Source organism: Cnephaeus nilssonii (genome assembly GCF_951640355.1).
Source record: "Cnephaeus nilssonii genome assembly, chromosome: 1".
NCBI classification, from domain to species: domain Eukaryota; kingdom Metazoa; phylum Chordata; class Mammalia; order Chiroptera; family Vespertilionidae; genus Cnephaeus; species Cnephaeus nilssonii.
Genome location: NC_137072.1, coordinates 27806643 through 27831339, shown reverse-complemented (window position 1 = coordinate 27831339; position 24697 = coordinate 27806643). Strand labels below are relative to the sequence as shown.

Sequence of the window (24697 nt, the reverse complement as noted above, 5' to 3'; positions counted from 1 at the left end):
AGGCCTGGAGGTCTGTGGGATGTAGTGGCCCAGGAGGCCTGGAGGGTGTGTGGGATGTAGTGGCCCAGGAGGCCTGGAGGGTCTGTGGGATGTAGTGGCCGCAGGAGGCCTGGAGGGTCTGTGGGATGTAGTGGCCGCAGGAGGCCTGGAGGGTGTGTGGGATGTAGTGGCCCAGGAGGCCTGGAGGGTGTGTGGGATGTAGTGGCCCAGGAGGCCTGGAGGGTCTGTGGGATGTAGTGGCCCCAGGAGGCCTGGAGGTTTCTGGACCTTGGCCGGGAAAGGGCGGGGAGGCCGTGATCTGGGGCTGGAGCTGTCGTTGATCCTGCGCGGCGTGTGAAGCGAGTTGATGGTGCGTGGTCTACCGACTTGCCTTTCTGGAAACGCAGAGAGCGTGACAAGCAGTGGTGGCCTTCCTCGTCAGTGGGGAGGCTTGAGGAACAATAATACTGAACTCCCCTGACGCTAGTCTCTTTTCCTTACAATGTCAGAGGACTTGTAAGGAAAAGCCAAGGGTTAGTGCCAAGGGAAGAAAGAGGTATTTGTAGGGGAAGGAGGAAGAGAAGTAGAAAGGGTGGTGAAACCAGACTTGTTATTGGATATAGAAAGGTTGTTAGGTTTGTTTTCCATTATTGACTATGCAGAGAAGACTGGAAAAAATGAGGCGGTTCTTTATGGAATGTTGAGCTTTCATAAAATCTAGGGAATGAATAGTTGCAATTAAATCTACAAGTTTAAAATATTGATAGATCAATATTTCTTTCCACATATATGGCAAAGTAACACTGGCCCACATATGTCTCAACATGTCCTATGAGTCTATGTAATTCAAAGTAACTAATATATTTTTCTCCAGGATGGCCGGGCTGATGTGGTTGCAAATGATGCAGGTGACAGAGTTACTCCAGCTGTTGTTGCCTACTCAGAAAATGAAGAGGTACTATTCCCCCTCACATTTTTGCTTTGAAATAAGTAAAAATTACATGCATTGTAATATATTGCTCTTTTCCAGGTTGTTGGATTGGCAGCAAAACAAAGTAGAATAAGAAATATTTCAAATACAGTAATGAAAGTAAAGCAGATCCTTGGCAGAAGGTATGAAATAAAATACTACTTTAACATATAGGTAATAAGAATGTGTTTACATTCTAAGCATAATGTGGAATGAAACTAGAAACACCATTTGTTTTTTCTGGGTTTGTTTTTTTCCAGTTTTTTCTGACTGAGTTATTTCAGAGAGTACTTCAGTAGCCAGTTTCTTTTGATGATTAGTGTAAAATCTTCCCAAAGATGGATTTCACTCAGATGTTTGTTTCTTGCTGATGGGTCTGTATTGATAAATACCAACATTCCTTCCATTTTGATAGTTTGTGTCATTCAGAGGTGGTAATTTGGACTTTTTACACTGAGGGAACTTGAAAGATTTTTTGGGAATTTGATTACTTTTTTTGCATTGTAGTTGATTTTTGCAAAATCTATTACATTTGGTTATAATTTATGTAGATACTATCAATTTTCTTTGGGTCCTTTTGTGACACTTTCTGGGAACTAACTTTTCCAGTGGCTTATAAATTTAATCATTAGAGAAACAGTTTAATTAGCATCTTAACGCAAGAATCAGGTTAATCATCTGTTACAGCTTTAATTAACAGATTAAAGAGTCTTGCTTCCCCAGACTCATGTCTCCTCAAATTATAGATTATCATAATACTTAGGGGGTTTCATTTTCACCGTAGTAGTAATACTTGAAATAGTGTTTTTAAGTTTTCAGAGTGCTTTCACATCTATTATTTTATTTAATCCTCTCAAATCCCTATGAGATTACCAGGGCAGGTTTTATCTCTTCCCATTTATAGATGAGAAAAATCAAGGCACATAGAAGTTATGGTGTTCCTAAATTAGTAAGGGAGGTGAACTAGATAGGACTACAATTCAGGACTTCTAACCTGGACCCAGGTTTTCTTTCTGTGTTGTTCTGTTGAGAATTTAAATAGAAATTTTCTTAATGTTGATTTATTTTTTTATACATACAGGTATTTTTTTTATTACCCTTTACCTGTAGTTAAACTGAACTTGACTTTTCCCCCCTCTTTAGGATAGCTGTGCACAAAGTCAGAAACTACAGCATTTTATAGAGAATTCAAATTTTTGTGGTGATGATAATGATAAATTAGGTGGTTTCAAAGATGTTCAAATTATAAATTCTGGAAAAAAAAACAAGGAGTTATAGATGGATGTTGAAGCTAGATTCAATGTAAGCAGCCAACAATATGTTATTTGTATTGAACTTTAATATTTGAGTACTTGTACATAGTGTTGTAAGAAATAATTCAAAGAGATGCTATATTTTACTGGATTTACCACTTTCTCCCAATAATAACCTCTTGCAAAATTATAGTATAGTCTCACAACCTGATACTGACATTGATATAATCAAGATTTAGGACATGTCCACAGATCTATCCCCTAGTAGTCCTATTTGTTTTATGCTGCTGTTTTGGGACAGACAGTTGGAGTAAAGATGTGGTTGTCTTTTGCTATATTATGCAAAAAGCTTTGTATTAACAAGAATAACTTAAGCTTACTTTTCTGGCCCTGAAAGTTATCCTTTAACGAAGGAGTGCAGTGGTGACAGTCAGATGGGTAATACATAGCCACAGTATGCTGCTTGCAGCAGGTTAGTGAAGGATGAGCACCCTTCAGACAAACTGCTACACGTTGGTCCTGCTAGCTGCCTCATGCTCCAGGTATTTCCCACTTCATCTGTCTACTTAGAAGACAATGGTGGTTTTTACAGACACACGGGTATCCCAGGTTTCAGCCTTGGAAGCATTCTGGCCTTCATGGAGGAGCCAGTCCCCTTGTTATCAAGTCAGTAAGGCCCTTTTTAGCCCCTGGGGCAGTGTCTATCCTGGATGAACTCCCAAAGTTGGGCTTTCTCAGTCTTGGCATCCTACCTGTTTGTGACCTACTTACAGGTAGCACTGCTTAACTTGCTGCCACAATTATCCTTACATCCTTCCTGTAACTCTCATTCCCCTGTGGCCTTCCAGCCAGAAATTTGGTCCTTGGATCTGGCTTCTCAGCAATTAGCCCTGAGAGGGAAGAATCCATTGGCTCCTGGAAATAAACGGAAAGCACCCAGAGTTTCCCCACACCTTCAGATTTGGACCTTGCTGTCCAGGAGCTTTCGTCAGCTAGCCTTCCTTCCCAGTCCACTATGGCCAGTTCCAATAGCAGTGCGGGCATCCGGTGGTCCAGACAGGAGACGCGAACTCTTCTCTCCATACTAGGCGAGGCAGAATACATTCAACGCCTCCACACTGTGCATCATAATGCAGATGTCTATCAGGCTGTGTCTAAGCGAATGCAGCAGGAAGGCTTCCGCCGCACCGATCGTCAGTGCCGCTCCAAGTTTAAAGTTCTGAAGGCATTATATTTAAAGGCATATGTTGCCCATGCCACAAGTATGGGTGACCCACCACACTGTCCATTTTATGAGACCTTGGATCAGCTTCTCCGAAATCAGGTAGTGGCTGACCCAGACAACTTAATGGAGGATGCTGCTTGGGCCAAGCACTATACTCAGAACTTAATGGCCTCTGGCAACCCAGGGGAAGAGGGAGCCGACATTCTGAAACCAAAAAGGACTCAGGCAGCAGATTATCAGCCTATCTCGAAAACAGTTAAGGAATCAGATGAGGATTGTCAACTGAGAATCACTGACCAGATGCAAGAAACGAGTGACATTGAGGACTCCTGGGATGAATCCTCAGGTGCAGGTAATTTCTAAGCATGTAAAGAATTGGGTCCCAGAGTCACTTGGTTCTAAACAACAGTATATGATTGGATGGTGGTTTTTTTTTTTAACATAACCCCTGTTTTTGCCCCTGCCCTCTTTTTTTAAAACCTAATTATAAGATAATGGGCTCCAGGTGTTTAAAAGCTATGACCCTAGGTATGTAAGGTATAGAACTCTTTAAATGTAGAAGTACTCTTTAGAACCAAACTATTTTGGTAATATTTATAATGGGTACCTAGGCATTTGTGGATATAGAGTGGGTTGGATAGCTAAGTGGAAAGGGGCTCAGTAAGGCAAGGGGAAGGTTTTGGAAATAAGGTTACAATAGGCTAAAATGTCCAGACCAAAGAAATGAATTCTTCCCAGTCCCTTGTGGAGAGAGGACTTTCCAGGACCCACCACAGTTTTGTAATTGTCTCTCAGCTCTGCTGCTGGCTCCATGCCTTCCCTTAGCAGGAATGTCCTCTCTGCAACATTGTTGCTTTGTTTTTCAGGGTGCTCTCAAGGGACCCCCAGCTACAGCAGTTCCCACCACCTTTTCAGAGGTGCAGTTGCTCCCTGTCAGAGCAGCCCCATGACCAGACTGGGTGTGTCCGGTGAGCCCAGTCCCTGCACCAGCACGGGCCGAAACACTCCTGGGGTGGCCTTCACACAGCAGCCTCCAATCTCCTCCGGAGTTCCTTTTTCTGGTGGGGATAGGCCTTTGACCAGTGAGCCCCCTCCAAGGTGGGCAAGACGAAGAAGGCGGTCAGTGGCCAGGACTATTGCAGCTGAATTGGCAGAAAACAGGAGATTGGCACGAGAACTTTCAAAACGTGAGGAAGAAAAATTGGACAGGCTGATTGCTATTGGTGAGGAGGCCAGTGCTCAGCAAGACACTGCCAATGAGCTCCGCAGGGATGCCGTGATTGCAGTGAGACGCTTGGCAACAGCAGTGGAAGAGGCAACCGGTGCTTTTCAGCTCGGGCTTGAAAAATTGCTTCAGAGGTTAATTTCTAACACCAAAAGTTAGGAACTAATGATAAAAGGGTGTATATCCTAAACTGGTAGAAGCCCATATCCAATACTTGCCTTTTGGTGACCTGGATCTTTTTCCATGTCCTCAGAGAAAAGAGTGGATGAGCCGTAAATATGCAGAAGAGTAGGAATACACCTGCTAGTTGTTTTTCCCAAACTTCTCCACTAATTGAAAGACTTCAGATATTTGAGAGGTGGCCTAATGGAAAATGGATGGAGCCAACTCCAGAGCTAATTAGCACTGGCTTTGTCACTAATGTGAGGCAATTTAGTTTACCTCTCAGCACCAGTTTCCTCATCAGTAAAATGGGAGCTAGGTAACAAATCCTAACCTGCCTACCTCACAGGGATGTTGTGAGGATCAAATAGCTAATAGATGTGAAAGGGCTTAAAAGCACCATATACACATGTAAGTTATTAATGTATATGACCTTGGCCAAGGTAAGGCAAGGATGCGGCACATTAGCTGACAAGATATAGAATTATGGTTGTATACCATGATGACTTCATTGCTTGAATAGTTGTTTAACTTGATTGCTTTCTGAAGTTTAAAGTCTTCATTTTTTTTAATGCTTCTATAGCTCAAGACTACTATAGACACAACATCTATTTGTACCTTTCTCTCATTTTCACTGCTGTGTCTGTGACATACCTACTAGTAAGCACTCAATAGTCAAACCATCTTTCCCTCCATTTTAATAGTTCTTAGTCTCTATAGGATATAATTCAGAACTGATAGAAAGCCACAATCATGTGTTATGGTTCATATTTATAATCTGATATAATGAGATACTGGCTGTTTATAAAATATTAAATGTAAGTAAATTCTTTGCATTCTATATTACTGGGGTTCTTTACATGCATAATTACATATCTTTAAATTTGAATTGCTAATTGAATATCTTGGAAAGATTTGGAATAATATCAGTTTCCCAGGTGCTTTTTAGCTAATTTCATTCTTTTTTGTTAGCATTGTTTCTGTGTTGAGTGTTACAGAAGGCAAGCACTAGAAAACTTTTCTTCTAGGGAACTTTCCAAAATCACTTTTTCTCACATGGTGTAGAAGAAAGATCACCTAGTTAGTGGCATGTGGTAGAAAAGAACAGCTTTGGGAAGAGTTGAGTGTGATGTGAATAAAGACTGCTTGCAATAAATAACTCCTTTTAAGCACAGGTTCTCAACAAATACATTCCATTTTCCCAAAAAAACACAGGTGTTGAGCCATATTTCCAATTTAAAAAGTTTTTCTTCAATCTATAGGCTGAAAAAAAGTCTGAGCATGTTGGAAGAAGTTTTATATTTTGCAGGCTTGGGTGCTTAATGCAGGAAATACAAATAGGTGAAGAAATAGTCAAAAAACAGTGGGAACATACCTGGAACCATGAATAGATGGCAAGCAAGTGAGCTGCTCTGTTGAGTGGAAAATGGCTGGAGGAGGCAGCTGCTGTGGTAGCATACACTGGAATCAAGTTAGAACTCCTGGGTTCTAATCCTGTCACCATTACATTGGCAAATCATTTGAATTTTAGGTCGATAAATGGAGGGATATGTGTCAGTTATAACTAGATAACACTAATGTAGGTAGATAGACATTTTGGAAAAACAGGGAAGTACTTGGTGAAGAATTAGGCCTGTACTATATTAATCTATTAATGGTGGCAAAATACATAGGCAGTGATTTATTTGAGATAAAGGAAGTGCTAAAGTATAGAAGTGGAGTTAAACTTTGAAGCTAGTATTGTGAAAAGCTAATGGGTAATGTAATCTTAATGTGGGAATAAAACTAAAGGAAAATGAAGTGAACAGAACAGAATTAGGCAAAATATTATAAAGAGGAGGGAAGTTGTAATAAGGGGACGTTGTATGAAAGAAAACAAGCCCAGAAATCCTGCTTAAGTTCCAGGCCAAACCATTACTACCTATCCATCCTTTAGTGGGTCATTTTACCATTCTACTGGTATATCTCAGGATCCTCACCTATTAAGAAACTGATAACTGTCCTACCTACCTCACGGGATTGTTGTGAGGGTCAAAGAAACAGATAAATGTAAAAATGCTTTCATACATGGAAAGCACTATACTGTGACAGTAGTGGGAAAGAAGACCCTGTAGCACATTGGTGCTGGTATGTTCCCTGTCTAAGGGCCTGCTGACCATGTAAGAGACATGTAAGGAAGGAGGAGGAAGATAAAATGGCATTGCTGATAAAGGTGGTGATACTATGGTAGGGTTAACGTTCTGCCTCCTTAAGACCATGATGTAAAGGTGCTGTGTATACTAACCTCCCACCATCCTTTGTTTTTCTGTTACATAATTAATCCTGGTGTGCACAAATAAAGTTTTTATTTGTATGTAGTTGTGGGTCAGTTCGCTACTTTCTGGTGCTATCTGTGATCATTTGTCGTCACCTGCATTCTCCGCTTTCTGCTTTTCTGTTAGTTAATCTCCAGGTTCTTGCCTATACATGGTCTCCAAGAGCTATGTGTGCTTTCTGTCTTCACATAAGCCAGGGCCTTTTTGCATAGCAGTTGAGGAATAATTTTCCTTTCAAAGAGTTTTATAAATTCCATAAAATATCTTTTCCCAGCAAATATCTTTTCTGAGTGGTAGGTAGCCTACACAATAGGATAAATTATCCTGGTTGACTTAAATTCTAGTCTAAAAACAACTGGTAAATGTGCACAATTTACAATATTGGTGCAAAAAAATTACTATGGGCACACTTCATCTGATTCTTACTCTTAAAATTATTGGTCTAGTATATAGTCTATTAGGTTTTTGAAAAGGGAAGAAGGGGAGGGTTCAGTAGAAAGAATACTAAACTTTGCATTAAAGATCTGGATTCTGGCCAGTTCTGCCATTAACCATGTGACTTTGGGCAAGCTATTTTACCTGTTTCCTCACTACCAATTTTTAGGTGATAGAGAAGGAAGTGTGGGGAATCTGCAAGTATTCAGACAGACTTCTAAGCCAAATTAGGCAATTTTAAACAACCCTTTTGTCTTTCTCTTAATTATACAGGTTAGGGTCATCAGATGTCCAGAAACCCTTTAGCACAAGCATGTCAAACTCAAAGTAACATAGGCCAAATATTACAAGGTTTAAGTTTATGTGGGCCACCAAAAAACAAAAGCCTCAATTTTCATAGAAACATAGGTTTATTTTGATAGAGACATGCTAAATACAAAGGGCTGAAATAAATGAGTAATCGTTAAAATAATAGAACATTTTAATAAAAATTAGTATTTTTTCTTGAACATTAACTTACCAGACACTGAATAACTGCACAAATTAATAAGCGTAACTCCAATAAACCTATTTTTCTTGTTCTCCGAAAGAGAAATATTTCCTGTTGTGCACACCAAACAAGTCACTACAAGATTAGTGGCATGGCAATCGGCTGCTAAAATATTCGCTGCTAGTATAACATGCTTGCTTTAGCAGTTAGCCTCTATTAATTTCCACCTCTTCTTATTAAACATTTAAGACTAATTTCTGAACAGAATCGCCACAGCCCCTTGGAAGAAGGGTTTAGGGCAAGCATGTCAAACTCGTGGCCCACAACGAGTATTTTTGTGGCCCTGCCAATATAATGGTATGTAAGAAATGTTTTAATAAAAATTTTGTGACTTAATTTTTACAATATCCTGTTATACATAATTATTAATAACGAACTACAATATTCACTAATGACTGATTACTATAATTGTGTTGCATTCATTTCCCTTACATGCAGGCACACCATTTCTCGCCACTAATACTAGCAGCGAATATTTTAGCAGCTGATTGTCACGTCATTGGTCTTGGACTGACTTGTTTAGTGTGCGCAACAGGAAATATTTCTCTTTTGGAGAACAAGAAAAATGGGTTTATTTGCGTTGCGCTTATTAATTTGTGCAGTTTTTTAGTGTCTGGTAAGTTAATGTTTGAGAAAAATTAAAGTGTTCTATTTTATGTTAACGATTACTCATTTAAGTCTTTTGTATTCAGCATGTCTCTATTGAAATAAACCTACTTTTCTATGAAAATTGAGGCTTTTGTTTTTTTTTTCGGCCCACATAAACTTAAACTTTGTTTATTTGGCCCGTGTTAGCCTTTGAGTTTGACATGCTTGGTTTAGGGGAAGGATTTACTTCATCTTAGTAAGATGAAATTAAACCAAAGATTAGTTACTCCTATTTCTGCTCAAGGAGCAGAAGTACTTAATCATGCACCATCTTACTACCAGGCAGTCGGGTAAAGTGAACAACCATACCTGAATAGAAAAAACCTGGGATCAAATACTGACTCTGCCCCTTAATAACTTTTTAAGTCATTGACCCTCTATGAATCTATTACCTCTAAAATAATGCTGGCCAAATTAATCCCATTAAGGTATTGTGAACATCAACTGAGGTAATATATGTGAAAACATAGTCTGCATAAATTGGTATTACTATTTTGAGCAACAAAACACCCATTGATTTTATTTTATTGCCGTGCACGTTTATTTAGTACCCACTTTATATAGGGCATTATAGATCTGTCCACTTGTAGTACTGTGTACCTTTCCATATATAACATTTGTACTGTTGCTCACTCTTGATTTTAGGTGTTGATTCATGTTCAGACCAAGCAGCAGAGATGGTATTAGGCATTCTGGTTTGCCCTTAGTTTGCAGTCTTACCTCTTTTGTTCTTTTTATCTCAGTGGTTGGGTCTTCAGTATTATAGATGTGGAAGTATGTAACAAAATCACTGACATTAAGAAAAATCACCCCCAAATATTATAGTATCTATTAATAGCAGAAATATCAGAACAAGTAAGAGCTATTTTCAAATGCAAAGATTAACACTTTAATAGAATTACTATAACCTTTGTAAAGATCCTCTGTAGCAATTAAAATTTTTTTGAAGTTTTTTTAAATATTAAGCAACTATTATTAAGAGTTGACCTTAAGCCGAAACCGGTTTGGCTCAGTGGATAGAGCGTCGGCCTGCGGACTCAGGGGTCCCAGGTTCGATTCTGGTCAAGGGCATGTACCTTGGTTGTGGGCACATCCCCAGTGGAGGGTGTGCAGGAGGCAGCTGATCGATGTTTCTCTCTCATCGATGTTTCTAACTCTCTATCCCTCTCTCTTCCTCTCTGAAAAAAATCAATTAAATATATTTTAAAAAAAGAAGAGTTGACCTTAAAAAGTAGATATATTTTTTTGTTTATATTTTTATATTTGTTCAGTGGTAATAAAAACTGTAATGTTCTTTAAACCTTACATGTGAACAATACAGATTTTAATACTTAATTATCTTTATCTTTATGAACAGCTCTGATGACCCACAGGCTCAGAAATACATCACAGAAAGTAAATGTTTAGTGAGTATGGTCCTGTTATTACTTCCCTATTACACAAAATAATTGCTAAGGTGCTGACCTATAATATTGGTTTGAAACTTGATATTTTTATTAAAATTATTCCTTATTTAACACACTTATAATTTTCTTTCTAGGTCATTGAAAAAAATGGGAAATTACGATATAAAATAGATACTGGAGAAGAAACAAAATTTGTTAACCCAGGAGATGTTGCCAGACTGATATTTAGTAAAATGAAAGGTATTGAGCCAAAGCAAAAAAATTTTTTAAGAGTTGACCTTAAAAAGTAGATATATTTTTTGCCCTAGGAAAAAGCAGCTGATTGAGCAGATTAGCAGTAAGGAGACCTACACTCTGTAGAATCTGACTGGGCCACTAATTGGCTATGTGATTATGGTTAATGACTTACCTTCCCTGACTTTGGTCTCACTAGAAGTAAAGTAAATGGATTGGGCTGAATTAGCATTTTCAAAACTTCTTAAGATGAAGTGGCCAAATGTGATGAAGAGTGAATATTGTATCTCCTTTAAGATTGACAGTACACTCTCAACAATAGTTAAGCAGTGCTTGTCTGGTTTCATTGCTTCTGAAGGCTAGAGCTGAGTGGCATTTTAAAACAATTTACGAAATTTTGGAGATTATGCTTAAGGCTCACATCAGCTCTGGGATTATACTATGAATTTGTGAGGTGTAAGGCATCCCTTTAATGTGTTGAACTAACATTATACTGTTTGTCTTTACATTGACACATTAGAAGCGCATTCTCAATAAAAACCAGTCTAATTTGGGAGATGGTTGAAACTGAAGCCTAAGAGCCAGGCACTTTGGAAAGTACCTAGTTCTGTGTCCACAAATTACCAAAACCACATGCATGATTTAAGAGAGCAAAATAAGAAAATCAGTAGGGTGGCACAGCAAGTGAACTGGAAAATCTTTATAGTGAGAAGATCTTTGCTGCAAATTAATAAACCTCAGAAAGTATCACTTGATATATTTCTTTGTCATCAGAATTTATTTTTATATATTTTTAATATATAGAAACGGCACATTCTGTCTTGGGCTCAGATGCAAATGATGTAGTTATTACTGTTCCATTTGATTTTGGAGAAAAGCAAAAAAATGCTCTTGGGTAAGTATAATATGGGTTTATTTTATTTGCTTAAAGGAAATACAAATTTTACAATATCACCATATAGTAAAAAAGTAAAATTGCATTTGAAAACCCCTTGGGCAATAACATTTTACTTGTAAATACATGTGTATATGTAAATAGTATGGTAAAAAGTATGTTACTAATCATTAATTTTATGAAATTGCAAGAGAATATAAAATTAGATATACCTTCTTACCTATTTTGATTAGAAATGTTTTTAATTACCAGGTTAAGTTGATGTTTATGAATTACTTTGCCCTACTTTTATGTAATTAGGGTTTATGTTAAAATTATATAAAAATAGGCAATTTTATATGTTTGCAGGTATTCTTTCACCTTAGATCTTAACATCTAACCAAAAAGTTGCATGTAGTTTTTACAGATTATGCAGATGTAATTGGTGAGAATGCATGCCTTTACTTTTTGGATAGAGTTCCACATGAGGCTTTGGCAAGCATCTAGGTTGCTTCTGGGGCAGAGAATTGCTTCATTTACTTGAATTGGTGAGATATTAAAAACTGACACTAAAAGAAATTGGAAAATTGCAAAATGTGTTATAAATTTGGCTAAAGTTTATAAGCATAGGTATTTTTGAGAGCTTTATCTTGTTCAATATAAACATATGGTATTTTCTTTTATTAAGAAAATAGACTCTGAACATTATTATTAATTTTTATAAAACAATACCTAATTATTTAACCAAAGTGAGTTAAAAGTTTAAAGACAAATATAGCATGTTACATAGTTGTGAGTAAACATTAGCTTTTTAAATAATATTGAGTAGACTCAGTTTTGAAAAAATAATTCAAGACCTGACAATAAAGCTAACATGAAGCACAAGAAATTTAATTTGATAAAATAAAATGTTTGCTTTTTAGGCAGATTACTTAAAAGGTAAAGAAAAACCTTTCTCAAACTTTTGTCAGAAGCAGGTCAATAGTTGAAGAAAACTCCTTTTAGCAGATTAAAGAAAATTAATTCTTAGTTTTACTTTTATATAAGTATACTATTCATATTAGCGCTTTAAAATCCTATATAATAAAAGGCTAATATGCAAATCGACCTAACAGCAGAATGATCATTTGCTATGACACGCACTGACCACCAGGGGACAGATGCTCAACGCAGGAGCTGTCCCTTGGTGGTCAGTGGGAGCGCAGCTCAGCCAGAAGCCAAGCTCATGGCTGGCGAATGCAGCAGTAGTGGCGGGAACCTCTCCTGCCTCCGCAGCAGCACTAAGGATGTCCCACTGATGGCTTAGGCCCACTCCCCATGGGCCCAAGCTGTCAGTTGGACATCCCCCGAAGGCTCCCAGACTGCAAGAGGGCGCAGGCCGGGCTGAGGGACCCACCCCCCCACCCCCAGTGCATGAATTTCATGCACCGGGCATCTAGTACTATATAATACATTTGTTCTATTTTAGATAGCTTCTCTATACAAGGTCAGTTCTCTCTGTTTCCAGCTTTTAATTTGTTCTTTATTTCTTTGTTTCTCATTCTTAAATAACCAGTTGTACTTTAGGACAAAATTACTTCTTTGTTTTTTGTTTTTAATCTTTATTGTTGAAAGTATTACATATGTCCTTTTTTTTACCCATTGACGACCCCTTCTAGCCCGCCCCTGCCCTCTGTCCCAGGTCTTCACCACTATTGTGTGTGTCCATGAGTTATGCATACTGCCATTTGACCCAGTGATCCCACTTCTAAGAATATATCCTAAGAAACCCAAAATACCAATCAAAAGGAATATATGCACCCCTATGTTAATAGCAGTGTAATTTACAATAGCTAAGATCTGGAAACAGCCCAAGTGTCCATTGGTAGATGAGTGGATAAAAAAGCTATGGTACATTAACACCATGGAATATTATGCAGCAGTAAAAAAGAAGGGTCTCTTACCCTTTGAGACAGCATGGCGGGACTTGGAGAGTATTATGCTAAGTGAAATAAGACAGAGAAAGACAAGTATCACATGATCTCACTCATATATGTAATCTAATGAACAAAATAAACTGATGAACAAAATAGATCCAGAGGTATAGAAGCATGGAACAGACTGTCGAATCTCAGAGTTAAGGCAGAGGTGAGTAGGAAGAGATCAACCAATGAACATTATTAAATGAAAATGATCTCTTAAGAGTTACATTCATCTCCTGTGTCCTATTATTTTGCTTCTAAAGATCATTACCATCCATGTTCTACTTATGAAATCTTATTTGCTGTTGCATAAAATCTTACAACAGAGCATTTCTAAAATGTAGACTTGAACATGTTGTGATGTTAAATTCATTGAAAGCAAATTGTCCACAGGGAAGCAGCCAGAGCTGCTGGCTTTAATGTTTTGCGGTTAATCCATGAACCATCTGCAGCTCTTCTGGCTTATGGAATTGGACAAGACTCCCCCGCTGGAAAAAGGTAAAAACCATATTTTCAGCTTTAAATTTTTCAGTGCAGAAAACATTTAAGATTATAGCAATTATATCAATAGAGATTATTATAAAATGCAGCGCTTCCAAGCCTTTGTGAATGAAAAGACATCAAAACTCTCAACTGGAGTTTTTCAAATAGATGAGAAGGGTGTCCTAGGAAAGCAGAGAAGGGTTATAACAGGAGGGAAGATTGAGCTTATCTATCCTTCTCTTATCAAACACATTTTGTCCCTATAATTGAGATAGATTTGAAATTTGTAAGCTTGGCCACATTCCAAATCAAGCTAGGACACTTAATTTTACTACCAATTTCAGTTATTAAACTTGTTTATAATTAGTGAGTAGTTTTATACACATTTGTCTTGACAGAAGATGGCGAGAAATCCAACGTGAGAATTTAAGAATTATTTTGATTATGAAACAGTAAAACATAACTCCTAATTTAGTTGTCCACTGAGCCAAACCGGTTTCGGCCCTAATTTAGTTGTCAAAGTTGTCTTAATAGGCCTGACATGTCATGCTGCTTCAAGGAAATTAATTCAGATGTGTTAATTTCCCCTAATGGTTTCACCTTATATCTCACAGTTTGAGTAAAGAAATGAATATATATAAATCAGTAGGAAATTATTTATAACTAGAGGCCCGGTGCACGAAATTCATGCACTTGGGTGGGGGAGGGGGGTCCCTCAGCCCAGATTGCAAGAGGGTGCAGGCCAGGTCGAGGGACCCCACCAGTGCATGATCGGGGTTGGGGAGGGATGCGGGAGGCTGGCCAGCAGGGGAAGGACTGCAGGAGGGCTCCAGGGCGTGTCCGGCCCATCTTGCTCAGCTGGACCCCATAGTGGACATCATAGTGAGCAATTGAGCGGCCTTAGCATATAATTAGCATATTACGCTTTGATTGGTTGACCGGACAACCAAATTACCAGACACTTAGCATATTGGGCTTTTATTATATAGGATTTCTGATATTTTACATTTATCTAGTTTACCTATTTTTAGGTAAACTAGATAAATGTAAAATATCAGAAATTATAAATTTTTATACATAGGAACTTAGCTCCTAGTTTTGGGTATGTTTCATTTTTATAGACATGTTATTGCAGCAGTAACTTGGATAATATTAACACAAAATTTCTATTTTTAATTCTCTTACAATTCACTATAATCACAAATCTATATTTGAAAAGTTGGTGTTTTGAACTCTAGTTACTCAGAATACAATTTTACCAGCATAACTAAATGAAAAATAATTTTGACTTAAAAGATCTGATTTTTAAGCTAAATTCACCAGTAAGTGATGACTATGGACAATTTTTTTAATGGAATTTATTGGGTGACACTGGTTAACAAAATTTACAGGTTTTAGGTGTACAATTCTACACTATTGTGTGTTCACCACCCCAAGTCAAGTTTCTGTCTATCATCATTTATCCTCCCTATACTCTCTTCTACCTCTCTCCACACCCCTCACCCCAGCAATCACCACACAACCATGGACAAGTTAGTTACTCATTTGAGATGTTCAGTTTCCTTATTTGTGATCTAAATGGATTAAACTAAATGGCTCCTTAGTGCAAGAAGTCCAACCTAGCTTTAAAATGTTGTGTTCTCTCATAACTTACTCATGTTATCTCTTTTTTAAGCAACATTTTGGTGTTCAAACTTGGAGGAACATCCTTATCTATCACTGTCATGGAAGTTAACAGTGGAATATATCGTGTTATTTCAACAAACACTGATGATAACATCGGAGGTACACAATTTACAGAAACCTTAGCACAGCATCTAGCTTCAGAGTTTCAGAGGTGAGTAATAATGAACTTGATTATATATATTGTTGTTAGTCCTCACCTGAGGATATTTTTTCCATTGATTTTTAGAGAGAGTGGAAGGAGGAGAGAGACAGAGAGAGAGAAATATCAATGTGAGAGAAACCGTTAATTGGCTGCCTCCCACACACGCCCCTACTGGGGCCAGGGAACCTGCAATTGAGGCACATGCCCCTGACCGGCAATCGAATGCACGATCCTTCAGTATCTGGCCAATGCTCCAACCATTTAGCCAAACCAACCAGGGCTGATGATATATTTTAATTGAAGTTTTCCTTTAGTTTTTTTGCCCTAATTTATTTGAAATTGCTCTGCTTCAAAGGAGGGTGTGTTTTTTTCCAATGTACTGGATATTTTTGTGGAGTTAATATCTATCCATGCAAATGTAGGGAAGCATAGGCCAAGCTGTCCAGTGCAGTGTGCTTGGTTGGATTTTTTACTTTGTTTAAGGACGTGGAACTGTGTGGACTTGGATCTCAAGTTCAGTTTCTTAATTCTTCATGTGCTGCTCTATGTCTCGGTGAAGGGGGGTACCAGCTCTGAGGCCTCACTACCTTCTGAACAGTTTTTAAGTTTAGAGCTGAGAAAGATTACATTGTTATAGTCACATTCCAGGGAATTAATGGAGTGTTTATTTAATTACTAATCTACTACTACAAAGAAGATTTTAGTTTTGTTACTGGATGCAGTTATTTCATTCAAAATTCTAATCTTGTTTGGCATATCAAGAGCCACATATAGCATAAAAGTTATATTTTGGACATTACTGCGCTAAAAAAAATGTAGCTGAAACAGTGTTTTCATCTGTTTAGCTAAACTGGGTAAAAGAAAGTCTTGAAAAAGTGGTAATTTCTCATTTGCTAAATAAAGACCTATACTGTTTTTTGTTATAAAGCTATTCCAATTCAAGGTAGAGCATTGTTAATTTTACTCCCAATTCAGTTAATGTACATGTTTAAAAGCAAGGCCTTTGCTCACTGCCTATCAAGCAGTATTAATCATCTTGTAGATAGAGGAACTGTAATTCTACATGTTTTGTATGTGTCAAATTTCTTTTAAAGAACCACTTTTAGTTTATTTTTTTAAAGCTGGACAGATAATTTTACACCATTGAATAATGCCTCAATTTTAAAGGGTAATATATGAGATTTGACCTAGTTACATAATCTCCTTCAACCTCCATTTGTCTCATCTGCAAAAAATAAAAAATAATATGTACTCTGCTTTCTTTAAAGTATACTCTATTATTAAAGGTACAGAATGCAGAAGTTCAGAGTATTAAGTATATTGGTTATTGATTTTTCTTTAAGAGATTCTTCTTTTAATTGCAGAGAATTTTCTTCAGAAATTTTGGTGGGTTGGAAGCCAGATGCTAAAATCTGGTATTAATACTGCTTTATGAGTTGCTTATTATCTTAATAGGGATTATCCAGATTTTATTTATAATAAATTCTAACTTCAGAAACTATATTTTTAACTAAGATCCTTCAAACATGACGTCAGAGGAAATGCCCGAGCCATGATGAAATTGATGAACAGTGCTGACATTGCAAAACATTCTCTGTCAACCTTGGGAAGTGCCAATTGTTTCCTTGACTCGTTATATGAAGGTCAAGATTTTGACTGCAATGTGTCCAGGTAAAATTGAAGTTCAAAAAACCTTCATTAAAATGTCAAGTGCTTTCATGTTTAGGTGTAATTTTCTCACTTTTGGGTTTTTTGTTTGTTCATTTGAAATTTATTCACCATCTATAAAAGGAGTCCTTTCTTGTGTTTACTTCTGGGATCCAGTTTTTTGTCAGAATAAGTAACTGTTCTCAAAATAATTACGTCAGATGTGATTGTTTGTTATTTGCAAATAGCAGTGTCTGAAAAAATCATCCCAGATCTTTTAAAGAATGGTGAGAGGAGACTTAAGTTTGAGATTTTCAGATTTCTCTTATTAAATGGCAGCCCCACCTATATGGCTCCTACTTTATTGCTTAAATTTGATGTGGGGCTTGCACATGTTTCGAGGTTGTTTAACTATAACTTAATCATTAACACTGTGTGGTAGCCTGTATTCTAAGTATCAACTCATCAAATCCTCACAACAACCCAAAGATAATGTCCTTATTTTACATATGAGGAAGCTGAAACAAAGAGAGGTTTAATTATTTGTCCAAGGTTACACAGCTAGTAAGTGATGGACCTGGGATTCAAACCTAGCCAGTTTGACCCCAAAGTTCATACTCTGTAATTATTACACTACTAGGGGCCCAGGGCATGAATTCGAGCACCTTGAAAGGAACTGTGGGCCTCGAGGCTGCAGTGGACATAGGGGTGGGTCTCGGCCCATCCTCCGCACCCCACTCGGCCCCTCCGGCCGTGGCTTCTGGGGGGGTGGGGTGGTCCCTTGTCTGCTGGCAGCCCCGCTCCCACCACCACCGCAGATGACGGCGTGGAGCAATTGGGGCCAGCGCCAGCAGCGGGTGCAAGCAGTGGCTGCTGCCCCAATTGCCCCTCAGGAGGTGGAAGAGCCCTGAGGGGCAATCAGGGCCGGCAGCCGCCACTCACACTGGCAGCAGGTGCAAGCAGTGGCTCCGGCACCAGCAGTGGGTGCGAGCAGGGCCGTTGCCGGCATCGGGTACGAGAGGTGGCTGCCAGCCCCAATTGCCCCTCAGGGGCTGGGGGGAAGTGGAGAAGCCCTGAGGGGCAATTAGGGCCGGCAGCAGGTACGAGCATTGGGCAGGACCACGGCTCACAGGAGCAAAGAATTTTCAGTAACCACCAGAAGCTCGCCTTAATGACAGCGACCGGCGCCCCACCTTGGTCTGCCCCCTCCTCTCCACCCCCCCGCCCCCCGACCACTCAGCAGCTCCACCCTCCTGCTGTGGCTGACATCCACCATGTTCCGCACTTCACTGCCTGCTGCCTGCTGCCAACACCCGTCATGTTCCGCATGCACCCCCTGGTGGTCAATAGCGAACAGTTGTTTGGTTGTTCCGCAGTTCGGTCTATTTTCATATTAGCCTTTATTATATAGGATACTAAAGATTGATATTTATTTTGGTTTTGATTGCTCTGTCACCCATCATCATTTTAAATTTTAATAGTTGTGACTTTCACTAAGCATAGGTATAATGTGCATAAAATTATTTTTATTACCCTTGTCTTTTACATAATCCAAATCATTGCTTATCAATGATTGCACTTTTACCCTGAAAGTCCAAAGAGAGGATGTTGCCTTATCATTTTATATTACATACTAGAGGCCTGGTGCACAAAATTCGTGCGCTGGGGGGGATCCCTCAGCCCTGTCTTGGCCTGCAAAGACGCCAGCATCCCTCACCCCGGCCTCTAGCCAGAGGTTCCTCCCCTCCTTCTGCACAGCCTCTGGGAAGATGCTTCCTGGGCCTCCTCCAGGCCCTGGCCCACAACGCCCTGCATTTCGGGTACTCGGGGGCTTGGGCTTTCAGATCTGGCTTCCTCACCTGGCATGGTGAGCATCAGCTGCCATGGGAGCCTTGCCTTAGGAGTCACCCCCTTGGACCATGCTACTTGCGAGTGTGTGTGTGGAGGGGTGGCCTCGGTGGCAGTGATTTGATGTCTGTAGCATGCCCGCTGACACGACCACCGTGGCGCCACACTGGTCCCATCTAGACTGCTGGCAGGGGGCTTCCAGTCTGTGACTGGGGCTGCTGGGCTGCGACTGGGGGCTGCAGGTGGAGGACCCCGGCACCCATAGGGCTGTCAGCATCAGGAACTGGAAAGATCCATTTTTCTGGTTCCTCCCCTGCCGCGCGGATGCTGAGCTCCGGGCCCTACAGGCCCGTTCACTCCCGTGACACAGCCGGCCAGGGCGGGTACATGGGCGCACAGCGCCGGAGGCCGGTTCACTCCCGCCACACGGCCGGCTGGGGTGGGGACGTGGGCTCGCTGCCCCAGAGGCCCCTTCGGGGCCACAGCACAGCCATGGCACAGACGCTGAGCTCGCGCCGCCGCTGGTGACGCAAGCTCAGCGTCCCTCCGGCCCCATTCAGTCCCCGCTCAGCTGCCCGGCGGCCGATCGTGAGTCCCCGCCCCCAGCTCCTCCCACCGGCCAAATCGGCCACCCCAAGTCCCGCCCCCCGCATCTTCCGCCAGCCCAATCGGCCACCCTGAGTCCCGCCCCCCGCGCCTCCCGCCGGCCCAATCGTGGGCGTAGCGGAGTGATGGTTAATTTGCATATTACCCTTTTATTATGTAGGATTACTAACAGTAGTAATAGTTTCCACTAGTTAAACCATTTAAACATCCCCAAAACCTAACAGGTGACTTGGAAACACAGTGAAAACTTCCAGAATTATAGCATTGTATTATTTTAGTATTGTACTGAGTATATTTGGTTAAATTCTCACTTCGTCCGTCTATTATAGTTTAGCTTCCTCACTCTCCCTGGACTTGTCTGAAGATTCTGGCTCTGCATGTCCAATACAATAGCCACTAGCCACCTTTGGCCATTTAGATATGTTAATTAGAAACAAATAATAAAAAGTTCCATTTCTCAGTAACACTAGCCACTATTCCAGTGCTCAATACAGTAAACCCTCGATTTTTCAGACCATGATTTAATGGACTTCGGATTTAATGGACAAAATTTCGGGTCCATATGTCATATGTGAAAATTAATACCATGTTAATTTTAAAATTCTTTTAACCAAGATTTGCTTATAATTAAATTAACAGGTTATCCTTTTTTGTTATTAATTCACAATTATTTTTAGTAAATTTTCGCAATTAGGCCATATGTTGGGAAAAAACACTAATAATTTTGACATACATAAATATTACATATCTACAACTATTACATATTTAAACCCAGGAGTCACTGCTCATAAACAGGGTTCATCGAATGATTAGCACATGATCACAAGCATCGCCCACTTGGTAATTGGTTCTGTTGTCACTGGTGTGACTTTCTGCAGCAGTCTTAATGTGTTTGGACTGATGTTCAGACATTGACTAAGCCATCCCCAGCTGTGTGCATTTGTTTACTCGTGGTGACTGGTGAATGCACGCATTTACTAGATTCTATTAAGTATAAATTTAAAATTACTGTAATATGTATAGAAAACTTTGTGAAATTAAAGTATTCATACATACTTAATTTTAATTACACAAACATGTCTACATAAGTAAAAATAGGTAAACTAACTAATATGTCAATTTTTTAACATACACGTTCAGAAAACCTACTTTATTATATAATGGACTTTGGGTTTTAACAAATACTCCCTCACCTGAATTAGTTTGTTATATTGAGGTCTTACTATACTCTCATGTGGCTAGTGTTCACAGAAAATTCTATTAGACAGCACTGCTCTAGATCTTTTAAGAGGGATTTGAAGCTACAGCCCAAAAAATAGAAAGGGGGGCAGAGTGTCTATATTTTTTCTATATCCAGAATTCCCCACTTAGTGCTAAGTTTGTCCAAGTACTCAGTATATAAGTATATATTGGCTTATTAATATCAGATATTAAGAATAAAATAGAATTTTTAGTTTTTTGTTAAGGAAATTTTGCCTTATCACTAAGATCACAAGCATAGGAATATTTTAATATCTAGAGATAGCACAAATAAATTTAAAAATTAGACGTCTGCATCTAAGAAATTCAGTATAAAATTAGAGAGTACATTTTTCCTGAATGTAGATTATTTGTTTTTTAATTTAATAAATCTTTATTGTTCAGATTATTACAATTGTTTCTCCTTTTTCCATAGCTCCCCTTCACCTGGTTCCCACTCCACCCTCTGCCCTTACCTCTCCCCCACTGTCCTCATCCATAGGTGTACAAATTTTGTCCAGTCTCTTCCCGTACCCTCCACACCCTGTTCCCTCTGAGAATTATCAATCCCCTCCCATTCCATGTGCCTGATTCTATTATATTCACCAGTTTATTCTGTTCCTCAGATTTTTAATTCACTTGATTTTTAGATTCACTTGTTGATAGATATGTATTTGTTGTTCATAATTTTTATCTTTACTTTTTTCTTATTCTTCCTCTTCTTAAAGAATACCTCTCAGCATTTCATATAATACTGGTTTGGTGGTGATGAACTCCTTTAACTTTTTCTTCTCTGTGAAGCTCTTTATCTGACCTTCAATTCTGAATGATAACTTTGCTGGGTAGAGTAATCTTGGTTGTAGGTTCTTGCTATTCATCACTTTGAATATTTCTTCCCACTCCCGTCTGGCCTGCATAGTTTCTGTTGAGAAATCAGCTGACAGTCGTATGGGTGCTCCCTTGTAGGTAATTAACTGTTTTTCTCTTGCTGCTTTTAATATTCTCTCTTTGTCTTTTGCCCTTGGCATTTTAATTATGATGTGTCTTGGTGTGCTCCTCCTTGGATTTCTTTTGTTTGGGGTTCTGTGCTCTTCCTGGACTTGTAAGTCTATATCTTTCACCAGGTGGGGGAAGTTTTCAGTCATTATTTCTTCAAATAGGTTTTCAGTATCTTGCTCTCTCTCTTCTTCTGGCACCCCCATAATCTTTATGTTGTTATGCTTGAAGTTGTCCCAGAGGCTTCTTACACTATCTTCAACTTTTTGGATTCTTTTTCTTTTTGCTTTTCCGGTTGAGTGTTTTTTGCTTCTTTGTATTTCAAATATTTGACTTGATTCTTGTGTTCCTCTGGTCTGCTGTTGGGTCTCTGTATAATATTTTTTATTTCAGTCAGTGTATGTTTAATTTCTAGTTGGTCCTTTTTCATATCCTCGAGGGTCTCGTTAAATTTATCAGCCTTTTCTAGGAAATTCTTGAAAAACCTTATAACCGTGGTTTTGAACTCTATATCCATTTGTTTGTTTTCCTACATTTCTTTCGTTTGTGATCTGTTTCTTTGTCTCCTCATTTTCGCTGCTTCCCTGAGTTGGTAGAGTGGCTTTGTGTGCTAGGTGTCCTATATGGTCCAATGGGTCGGCTTCCCAGTTACCTGAGGTGGACACTCTTGGTGCACCCCTTTGTGGGCTGTGTGTACAGCCTATTGTAGTTAAGTCTTTGATTGTTGTTGGTGTCACTGGGAGGAATTGACCTCCAGGCCATTTGGCTGTGAGGACCCGCTGTGTCTATAATGGAAGAACTGCTGTGCTGGAGACACGCTTATTGGGCAGGACTTGTTTCAGTGGGGCTCTGTGCTCACTGAGTCTGCCTCTTGAATGTGTCCTTATGAGAGTAGTTGAAATCTGGTGTCGCCTCACACAGACCACTAGATACACTAGCTTCTGGATCTCCAATGGGGTGCAGGTCAGCTACTGTCTGAGGCCACCCAGCAGGAGCTACAGCGAGAACTATAGTTTTCTCCTCTTTGCTTGGGGTTTGGAGATTTTGGAGCTGTCTGACCGGAGCTGCAGTTTGTTTGGTTAAGCTGCGATAGGGCAGGCCATTTATATGCAAAAGCCGCTGCATGGAGCTTGGGTGGGTTTGTAGATTTTGCGGGGCGGAGTCTTAGGGCGTCACTAGGCTAAGGCGTGGCAAACAGCGATGGCTGCCAGTCAGCCTTCTCTGCGTTTCCACGTTTCCAAGTTCCCGCGTCCCGCGCCCCAGCGCAGTAAAGAATGATTGCTGGGCACCCTCTGCAAGAAAGTCACCCTCACTTTCCAACCCGATGTCCGACAGTCCAGCTTCTCCCCGTAGGAGTTTGGGTCCCTAGTGTCTCCCCAGAAACTGGATTTCAGAGTAATCGGGAGCTTGTCTCCCTTCGGGTTGAAATAAAGCAGCACATCCAATCGCCCGCCACCAGCACGATTCACGCGCCTCCATACCTCAGCTTTTTAGCGCTTGTGCACGTCTCAATGCTCTTTTCTCTTTCCTTCTAGTTGTAGAACTTCCACTCAGCCAGCTTTCCCGTGGTTCTGGGTGATAGACGTTTTGTCTTTTAGTTGTAGTTTTGAAATTGTTGTGCAAGGCAGCAGTTTAGGTGTTTACCTATGCCACCATCTTGGTTTTCCCCCGAATGTAGATTATTTTTAAAATTCTATGCTAGTGCCCGGCTGGTGTGGCTCAGTGGTTGAGCATTGACCTATGAACCAGGTGGTCACAGTTAGATTTCCATAAGGGCATATAATCAAGTTTCTAGCTCCATCTGCAGTGGAGGCTGTTGTGTGGGCAGCTGATTGATGATTCTCACTCATTGATGTTTCTGTGTCTCCCTCTCCCTTCCTCTCTGAAATCAATAAAGATATATATATATATATATTTTAATTCTATGCTAGCATTCATGTTTCCCAGATAGTGCCAAAGAGCTACATTTAGATACAATATAGTCTTAAATTATAAAGAAAAATAATGCAAAATAATTTTTAAAACTTTTTAAAATTTTTAAAAATGATGGTTTGATTTGGATCAATAGATTTACTGTTGGGACTGTCATACATTGAGTTTTCATTTTCAGGTCATGGAAAACCTATAAGTAGGGCATTGGGTAAGAATCTCCAACCTGAATTTGATCTTAACATGTCTTCATGCATTGGTAGATGAATAATTTAGTACTCCGCCCCCCCACCATGGTATTGCATTGCTAGGTGCTAAATAATCCTGTTCTGATCATAAATCTATTCTTAAGAGAACTGTCACATTAGGTTTTGGCTTTACTCTTCATAAGAAAAAGATGTCCTGTACACAGGCAGCAAATAGGGTAGTTTAGACCTGGGTGGGTGTGGAGAGGCTGAGAGAAGTGGGGAGAGGTGGGGATGGGAAATAATCTGTAATACTATGAACACTAAAAAATATATTTAAAAACAAAAAAAATGACCTTCTAGTGAAAGCCTTGCTAATAAAACCAGTTTAACAGATTTCAATAAATTTATGTAATTAATCACATTTCCATGAAAATAAAAAATTTTTTTAAAAGGTAAAAGATGTCTTGTTTAATTGTATAAGCCTTTTTTCTTTCTCTTTGTGTGTACAGAGCAAGATTTGAACTTCTCTGTTCTCCACTTTTTAATAAATGTGTAGAAGCAATCAGAGCACTCTTAGAACAAAGTGGATTTGCAGCAGATGATATCAACAAGGTAATACTTTTATATTTTTCTTATTTATTTTAGGAGTAATTTTAGAATTGGGATTTAGAAAATAGTCCCTTGGTACTGAAATAA

The 24697-nt window shown here is 39.4% G+C and overlaps 2 protein-coding genes across 5 annotated transcripts in view; both read left to right on the top strand.

Annotated features, from left to right (window-relative positions):
* HSPA14 (heat shock protein family A (Hsp70) member 14) overlaps positions 1–24697 on the top strand; it is a 39535-nt gene that overhangs the window by 448 nt on the left and 14390 nt on the right. Inside the window, exons 2-10 of the mRNA XM_079773504.1 lie at positions 854–934; positions 1010–1092; positions 10120–10168; positions 10303–10408; positions 11207–11297; positions 13631–13735; positions 15396–15557; positions 17064–17219; positions 24511–24613. Of these exons, the coding sequence (XP_079629630.1) occupies positions 854–934; positions 1010–1092; positions 10120–10168; positions 10303–10408; positions 11207–11297; positions 13631–13735; positions 15396–15557; positions 17064–17219; positions 24511–24613 (936 nt within the window). The remainder of the gene's footprint in view (positions 1–853; positions 935–1009; positions 1093–10119; positions 10169–10302; positions 10409–11206; positions 11298–13630; positions 13736–15395; positions 15558–17063; positions 17220–24510; positions 24614–24697) is intronic.
* MSANTD7 (Myb/SANT DNA binding domain containing 7) lies at positions 885–8546 on the top strand. 4 transcript variants are annotated; one of them, XM_079773517.1, is made up of 4 exons: positions 885–934; positions 1010–1092; positions 3051–3779; positions 4294–8546. In XM_079773517.1, exons 3-4 carry the CDS (start codon positions 3218–3220, stop codon positions 4809–4811), a joined length of 1080 nt encoding a protein of 359 aa, XP_079629643.1. In that variant the 5' UTR covers positions 885–934; positions 1010–1092; positions 3051–3217; the 3' UTR covers positions 4812–8546. The 4 variants fall into 4 exon arrangements, with proteins under 4 accessions (XP_079629643.1, XP_079629644.1, XP_079629645.1 ...); XM_079773518.1 differs by having other exon boundaries at positions 898–934; positions 3291–3779; XM_079773519.1 differs by lacking the exon at positions 3051–3779 and having other exon boundaries at positions 913–934.